Below are 8,707 nucleotides of genomic sequence, written 5' to 3'. Positions count from 1 at the left end.
ATGAGAAAATTTCAAAGAACTCAAACTCCCCTTTCATGGAGGGAGAGACCATGTGATCCCATTCCCACATTATTTTATATTTCTTTATCAGCTTCCTTGATCAAAATCAAATTTGTGGTCGCTTTCACTTGCGATATATTTAATCCAGATTATTTCGTATTTGCCTGCACGTCCTCTATAAACTATACAACTGCCCATCTGTCAACATGACGGCTCATGTTAAAGCCTAACCCTCATTCCACCACCCTCTCCCAATTTCTTCTTCCCACCAAATCCCCTCTCTTCTCTCTCTCTCTCCGGCCACTCTGATCATCTCCTTCCCCCGACGACCCTTCACCATGGATGAATTATTGCAGTAGGCATCGATCTTCAAGGAGTTTATAACTTTGTATCAACTGACACCGGCTCGGGAGATCATTAGTTGCAGTATTCAGCTGTGATCATGGAGGGTAGATTCAGCAACCCTTTTGTTGGCGAGCAAGTGGGTGTACGAATTACGCCAAAAAGTGGAGGAGAATCACCCTTCTCCGGCGTGATCAGCGAAGGAAAGGTTACTTCTACGTCGTCCCCGAAGAGAAGGTTAGTTTTAGCTCGGAATTAATAAAATGGTGTTTTCTTTCGCCGGAATTGTGTAGGATTCCGGTTAGCTCCAACAGTCTCTGTGCTTGTTGCTCTGAATTTTATGTGATTAATTGAAGAGAGACCATTTTGCCTGGTTGCTTCTTTCTTTTACTTGCTTCAGTAGGCGCTCTGTACAGAAGAGGGTGGTGTCCGTACCGATCAAGGACGTCGATGGTTCTCGGCTCAAGGGGGAGGGAGCTCCGCCTTCCGATTCGTGGGCCTGGAGGAAGTACGGACAGAAGCCCATCAAAGGTTCTCCCTATCCCAGGTAAGCTAGCTATAATCTGATTCTGATCAGCTGCTTCATCTCTAACATGAGCTCAGCCTTCAGCCTTCAGCCTTCAACCTTCAGAATTCTTGTTCTTTCTTCAGTCGGATCTGATTGGTTCTTGACGAGTTCATCAGAGCCGCATGATTTTCAGTAACATCACAATTTTGTAGAACACTGCACATGTTAACTGAAAATGCACAAAAAACCGTTACAAATGGTGATCACTGATGCACGGTACTCGAGTCGAACCAGTCGACCCAGAGGCCAGAATTTCGGTGCATTATAAGGAAACCGTGGGCCTAATAACTAACATGCGCAGTATTTTTAAGGGTCGTGTCCTAAACTGAGCCCACGGATTATTGTCCTCTGTCTCAGTGGCAGACTGTCGGGGCTGTTTAGTTTCGCCGCCGTGAGACTGTGACAGAAGAGAAGGACCGAGTCACTGAGCAAGAGAAGCAGCTGGGCTGGGAATGGGATGACGTAATTCACGAACGGTGCATGTTAGCACGAACCTGGTCACGCTAAAATGGGCCAGGGGTTTAGTTCGTGATTAAGTTAAGATTGGATTAACTCATTAATTGTCGTTTTCGTTTGTTTAAACCTCCTCCGCAGGGGATATTATCGATGCAGTAGTTCAAAGGGTTGTCCGGCGAGAAAACAAGTGGAGAGGAGCCGCGTGGACCCCACAAGGCTTGTCATAACGTATGCGTGTGAACACAACCACCCTTGGCCGGCCTCCAGAAATTCTAATTCTACCGCTTCTCATTCTAACACCACCGCCACCACCTCCGCCACCCGCCCCGCCGTTGTTTCCCCCGCCAACGGTAGCAGCAGTCCCCCCTCCACTACCACCGAAAATGATATTTCCCCAAAATTCCCGCCAGAAGAACCGGTTGTCTTCTCAGATCGACCAGCTATGGAACCGGATGATAGTAAGTTCGGTGATCTGGGAGAGGAATCAATGATCACCAGCGACGATTTTAGCTGGTTCTCCGACGTGCCATCCACCTCACCCGCCGTACTCGAGAGCACGACTTATCCGGGGAGCAGCAGCGGGAGAGCTGACGTGGCGATGATATTCCAGATGAGAGAAGAAGACGAGTCTCTATTTGCCGATCTCGGCGAGTTGCCGGAGTGTTCGTTGGTTTTCCGTCGAGGGATTTTTGAGCAAGATGAGGAGAGCCGGCGTTGCAGTCCGGTGTGCGGGAGCACGGGATGAGATGAGGCCCTGCGCCATCACCACTTGCGTTTGCGTAGCCTCCCCAGAATCCATATGATAATAATATAATCAACGGAGTGCGTATCGTGCGCCACAAGATGCAGAATTTTTCCGTTTTCTTTTTTTTTTTCTTGCCTTGATTTTGGTGTAAAATAGTGAAATCAAAAAAAAAAAAAAAAAAAAAGAGGGGAATATTTAATGGCGGGGATGCTCCGGGACCTGTCTTCATCTCCTTGTAATTAGTATTAGAGTCGTCCGTTCCCAACGGCTCCCCTTCCACTTTAATTTGGGTTTCTGCTTTGAGATGTTATCTGATACAACACTCTTCTACGCATCTTTAATGAATCACATCCGAATTGACAGATCTGCATCTGCTAGATATTATAAATACTAAATACTTTAACCCCCGCTACGCATCTTAGTTTGTAGATTGTAGTAGATCAGAACTCGGAAGAGGTGCATATGCAAGTCCAACACTGAAGAAGGTGCAACTATGAAGAGCATGTGGTGGCGTGGTGCAACTCAAAAACAAATAAGGTATAAATTTGTGAATGTGACAATCGTCACAGCAGCAAAACAAAATAAGGTATAAATTTGGGATTTTGGAAATGCTTCTTATGTAATTAAATCGTCTTTATGTGTTTTAGCGTCTGTTTGGCATCGTTGTTGTTGCTCAGAAAACAGCATTACATCATCATCATGTAGGAAAAAACAGTACTTCAGGAAACAATTATCTGTTTGGAACCGTTTTTTCATAGAAAATAGTGCTCTAAACCAAACTGGGCAGTGATGTGGCAATGGATAATGGGTAAAAGTGCAAAAAATGTTTCCTGAATCATTGGTAGCAAACATAAAAAGTTGTTGTTGCTTCAGGAAACGTCCTACCTGGCAGCAATGATTCTTAACAAAATAAAGGCTTCCAACTTGCATCTGTAGCATCGATGCCAAACATATACTTAATTTTTTGTTTTTAGAAAACGTTGTCACTTGCCACAAGGGGTGTTTGTTTGTACCAAATCATATCATAATTTGCAGTTTGATTTAAAAATCAAACTAAATAATAAATACATAAACCCTAAGCCAATATATATTATATATTAACATATATATAATATATAATAAGAGTCCGTTTGGTTTACAGTTGGAATCAGAATTGGAATCTGAACAGTCCATTCCCTATGTTTGTTTCAGATAAGAATGGGAATGCAAATTAAAATCAGTGGAAATAAGATTTCATTCCTAAAAAAAGAACAGGGTATGGCTATTCCCTCAAATGGTAGAATATCATTCTAACAGAAATGGAAATGAGATTCCAATTTCACCCAACCAAACAATTAGAACCAGAATAGCCAAATTCCAATTCCAGAACCCTATTCCCATAAACTAAACGAGGCCTAAACACTCATTCTAACCAAATAAAATTACCAACTACAACGATTCAACGATTTCAGAGCCCTATTCCCGTTAACTTTGTAATTAGGTTAAACCCAATAAAATAGTCCAAACCGTGTTAAAAACTTAAAACCACTGGTTATTAAACTGTATTTTACTGAATTGATCTAAAATCAATTCTAAATTACAACGAACCAAACCCACCCTTACACATCGGATCAGGATTTTTTCTTAAAACCATCAATTAGATGCAATGGTATTGTGTTGTTGATTTTGCGGAATCATGACTTAGAAATTAGAATAAGCCGATATGAATTGAGTTGAAATGTGAAGAATGAAGTGAAGGTAGCCCAATAGCCAATATAATAGGCCATAAACCAACACCTTCCCACTTTAATATATATGGCTAGATGTGACGGTTAGCATTCCGCATTCCGCATTCCGCGAAAAACAGTAGAAAGGAATATGAACTCAAAGACGTCACACTTTTGACTTTGTTGTCTTCATGCACCTCACGCCAAGCCGACAATATGAATGAGATTATGAGAAACGACACCGCACGTGAGTGCACCCCTCATCAAATCAAATCAAATCACTCCCCATTTCATTGAAAATGTGCTTCAATGAAACGTCCCAATTAGGGGTGTTAATTGGATTGGATTTAGTCCAATCCATCCAGTCTAATGTAAGTCCATTATAAATGATTTCAATCTAATCGATGTTTTGAATCAATTTAGACCCATCCAATTTAATGTTTGGACTATTCAATCTATTTAAATTTATTTTGATTTAGATTGGTTCAACCCAAATCCGATTTATTGATACATATATTCTTATTTTGTATTAATGAATCAGATATTGGTTTAATCCAACCCAATTCAATATAAATTTGTTACGAATAGATCAGGTCCAATCCAATCTAATATTCTTTACCTTTCCACAAGGTTTTCAAAAGGAGGTGATCGTTAGGGTTTTCTTTGGGGTGAATCCCTTTAGGGAGTCTCGAAGAGAGCCACCCATCTAGGTTCTCCTTTCCCCTTCTCTCTCTCTTTGTTTCAAGAGAGGCTTTCTCTTGAGTTTTTCTCGAGGCTTCTTCTTGAGTTTTCTCGAGGCTTTGTTCTCTGGTTTCTCCCATCTGGGTTCTCCTTTCCCCCCTATTTTCTCCCATTTGCATTTTGACATGGGGTTCTTCCCTTCGACTCTTTATTAGACGATCGTTACTGATGGACGTAGCTTCACGATTGCCGTCTATGATTGAGTCATTTCGCGGTTCTTTAGCAGATGTTATTCATGGTGAATTCCATTTGCAATTCTTCGGCGAAGGCAGTCTTTTAGAACTCTCTACTGTCAAATTCATTCGCCGTTTGTGGTGGATTGGAGATGTGCATGTCTACTTCTATTGGTGATTTTTATTCACCTTTATTCGGTTGCAGAAGTTCCTTATGTTCTCCTTCATCCATTTTTATATTTTGTTCTTTTGAGAATTTGTTTTCTGTGTTTTCTGATTGGTTTTATTGGCATTTTTTTTGTATCAATTTCTTGATTGACAGAAATATAATGCCTAATGATGGTTTCAAAAAAAACCAATCTAATAAATATTTTGGACCGGATTGGTCCAAGACAATGTCTTGTTAATCCATAAATCCGTCTAAATTGATGATGGACTAGACGGAGTCCAATCCAAAACTGGTCCATTGACACCCTTAGTCCCAATAAAAAACACTTCCAATACGTTCTTGGTTTGGTTGTAACCCTTCTTAAGTTTACGGTTTGAAATGTTGAGGATAGTGAAACCAAGGCACATAACTGTATTAACTGTACTAACCGAAAAGGATAAGATAGTCTGTAACTGTAGCATTTATCTCTCTCTCTAGACATATTTATATTATATAACATCTTTTTAGAGTTCTCAATTCCCCTGCTACACAGTGAGCAAGCTGATCACCTGTGGCAATAGGTGAACATATATCAAATGTTGAGTTAATTCAATTTGTTCTGGGCAAATTGGGCCCCGAATTTGACTGGTAACTATAATTCAATTTGCTCTTGAATCATGAGATTTGTACAGAGCATACAAAAGCTTTGTGTAGCTTCTTCCGTTCTATAAAAAGAAAAAGGAAAACCTGAAAAACTAAGAACATCAAACATTCTCAAGAATTGATATCCAGATTCCGGAGCCAGTCACCATATTAAAGTTGATCTTTGAGAATTTGCATTCGGGTTCGGATTATATTGGGCATACTATTGGTGATGGTAATGGTCTTCCTATTGTTCACACTGGATGTTCCAAATTATATTCTTTTCGTTTTATTCCAGCTAGGGGATGTGTTGCATGTTCTTAATATTACTAAGAATTTACTGTTTTTTGCAAAATTTTCTAAGGATATATAATAATTGCTCTTTTACAAATTTATGGTGAAGGATGTACACAAGATGATGGTTCTCCTTCAGGTCAGCTTTTGAGATTGGCCTTTACAAGTTATCTTGTATAGGTGGATGATAATAAAGCTTCACATGCTTCTCAACGACTCAACCATTGCCCCTGGTTAGTGCGAAAGTGTCTATTGATAGCCAGGTGGCATGATCGCTTGGGACATCATCCAGCCCCTAGCTACAATAGCTAGACATGTTGTTAAGGTTCAGTTTAGAAAGAATACAAATACATATAAAATCATACAAAATATATACTCCTTCCAAACAGAGCCTAATGCTCACAATCTTCAGTTATCCTATATTAGATAGAAAGAATGTCATTTTGTTCTTCATACCCATTACGCAAGGCACATAAACTTCCTAGTACTACATTTTATGAATCACCATTAGAATTGATTAGTTGTGATGTATGGGGTCCATCACCTATAGCTTCATCACATGGTTTTAAATATTTTAGTATTTGTTGATGCTTTCAACCGCTTTCAATGGATTTATCCTCCAATACTTAAATCTGATTCCTTGCAAGTTTTCATTAGATGCAAGGCTTATGTTGAAAGGCTTCTTACTACAAAATTAAATGCCTCCAAACCATGGTTTTGAAAATCAAATCGAAAATGGAACCATTTTGGTCTAACCACTGGTTCTCGGGTCAAATGGTCTCACCATTTAGTCTGAATCCCAATTAGACGGTTTTGGTCTGAGATTGGATCCGAATCCATGACCGATTTCCGGGTCAATCGGTCTGATGGTCCAATCCGGTCCGATTTTCAAAACCATGCTGAGGTGAATTTATGAATTCAAGCCATTCTCAATCAAATGTCGTATTCAACACCTCACATCATGTCTTCACACCTCTGACCAGAATGGTTTATGTTCAAAAACATTGGCAAATTGTTGAAACTAGTTTAACTCTACTAGCAAAGTCACTTGTCGCCCACAAACTACCAGTGGTAACCTTTTTAACATATATTGCCATGTCACATTCAATGAACAAAACATTTCCCTTTGCAACTACATCTTCAACATCACCTATATCATCCTATAGTATACTTTGGACCACCTCCCATTGTATAGCCCATTTGGAGATCAACACTCATGACTTTACTAACACTAATGGACATTTTATATTTTTCATATTATTTATTTTGATGTTATACATTGTTTCTTTTCATTTTTTCTATTTTTTTAATGTAATAAACTGCAAAAGCTTGTCAAGTTTTTTTTTTCATTTTTCATATTGAGTTATTGATGTGGGGCCCACACAAATTCCATGACATATATTTGCCATTGAATGTTGTATATAGGGGTGTCAATTAGACTAGATTTGGTCTAATTCGATCAAGTCCAATGTGAGTCCATTATAAATGGACCAGGTCCAATCCAATCCATTAAATATTTTAGACCCCTTTGGACCAATCCAATTCAATGTCTGGACCATCCAATCTGTTCAAATTTGTTTTGATATAGATTAGTTTCAACCCAAACCTAGTTCATCGGCACCTATATTCTTATCCTATATCTATGGACCAGATATTGGCTTAATCCAATCCAATCCAATATAAAATTTTATTATGGGCGGACCAAGTCCAATCCAATCTAATAAATATTTTGGACCGGATTGATCTGATTCAATATGCCCTGTTGGTCCGTCCAAATTGATTTTGGATAGGACGGGGCCCAATCCATCCAAACTCATCCTATGCAAACATGCAATAAGAGACTAAGTGGAGTTTTCAATCCTAAATTCAGCCACCAAGAATCCTTTGATTAGACCATGTTGGTTCAACTCTCATTCTTACCCAAGAATCCATGATGAAATTCTGAAATGGGCCTAGGTCTCCAAAATCATTGGCATAGATGTTTACTGGTGGGCCCACTAGCATAAGTTTCCATGACAATCTGCCAATGGACATTTATGGTGGTGGTTTTGTAGACTTAGGCCAGCCGTTTATGACCACTGGCATAGAGTTTTTTTAAAGAATGAAATGAGAAAAATGGGGCATGATTATTTTTCATGCTGCAGGTTACCTCAATTTTTATGCTATAGTAGGCTGATTTTTCATTCTGAAAAAAATGAATCCAATGACAAGAAGTTTGCAACCAAACGGTCTAATATAATTCATTCTTGCCTATTCTTTCCCAAAATGAGAAAGAATTAAAAAAAAAAAAATGAGGCCTAGAACAGTGAACCAAACATGGCCTAAAACATCCTGAAAGGAAGGTAACAACGATTGTTGAAATTGATGCCTCACTAAAAAATAGAACATGGAAACTTGTTCACTATTCTCCCTCTATGAACCTTATTGATTACAAATGGCTCTTTGACCTCAAGAAAAATCCATATTGCACGTTCTAAGGATATAAGGGTCCATTTGGTTCACAGTCAGAATCGGAATCGGAATCAGAATCGAAATCCTCCGAAATCAGAATGGTCCATTCCCATAATCTGTTTGGTTCAAACATGAATGGGAATGGGAATTGAAATCAGCAGGAATGGGATTTCATTCCCAAGGGAGGGGCAGGGAATGGCCATTCCCTCAAATGGGAGAATGACATTCTAGCAGGAACGGGAAAGGGAGTCTGATTCCTCCCAACCAAACAATTGGAATCGGAATAGTTCCGATTCCAAACCCCTATTCCTGCGAATCAAACGGGGCCTGAGTCTTGGCTTGTAGCTCATGGCTTCAGTTTAACACCCCTGGTTAGATTATGTTGACACATTTATCCCTAGGGTTAATCCTACCACTATACGAGTTGTCATCAACATGGCT

The 8,707-nt window shown here is 39.5% G+C and overlaps 1 protein-coding gene across 2 annotated transcripts; it reads left to right on the top strand.

Annotated features, from left to right (window-relative positions):
- Window positions 1–205: 205 nt before the first annotated feature.
- LOC104586541 (putative WRKY transcription factor 65) lies at window positions 206–2,475 on the top strand. Of its 2 annotated transcripts, none has more exons than XM_010243807.3 (3): window positions 206–579; window positions 743–889; window positions 1,505–2,475. In XM_010243807.3, exons 1-3 carry the CDS (start codon window positions 443–445, stop codon window positions 2,109–2,111), a joined length of 891 nt encoding a protein of 296 aa, XP_010242109.1. In that variant the 5' UTR covers window positions 206–442; the 3' UTR covers window positions 2,112–2,475. The 2 variants fall into 2 exon arrangements, with proteins under 2 accessions (XP_010242109.1, XP_010242110.1); XM_010243808.3 differs by having other exon boundaries at window positions 207–579; window positions 746–889.
- The last annotated feature ends 6,232 nt before the right edge of the window (window positions 2,476–8,707 follow it).

This window comes from Nelumbo nucifera, chromosome 3 (assembly GCF_055504915.1).
Source record: "Nelumbo nucifera cultivar China Antique chromosome 3, China Antique-T2T, whole genome shotgun sequence".
NCBI lineage: Eukaryota > Viridiplantae > Streptophyta > Magnoliopsida > Proteales > Nelumbonaceae > Nelumbo > Nelumbo nucifera.
Note: the sequence above shows the minus strand (reverse complement) of the source record. Positions and strands in the feature narration are given on the sequence as shown.

Excerpts from the sequence above, each read along its gene's own strand:
- LOC104586541 (XM_010243807.3), top strand. The coding sequence starts at position 443 with ATGGAGGGTAGATTCAGCAACCCTTTTGTTGGCGAGCAAGTGGGTGTA. Across the intron at positions 580-742 it reads ACGTCGTCCCCGAAGAGAAG|TAGGCGCTCTGTACAGAAGA; the intron begins GTTAGTTTTAGC and ends TACTTGCTTCAG. Across the intron at positions 890-1,504 it reads AAAGGTTCTCCCTATCCCAG|GGGATATTATCGATGCAGTA; the intron begins GTAAGCTAGCTA and ends CCTCCTCCGCAG.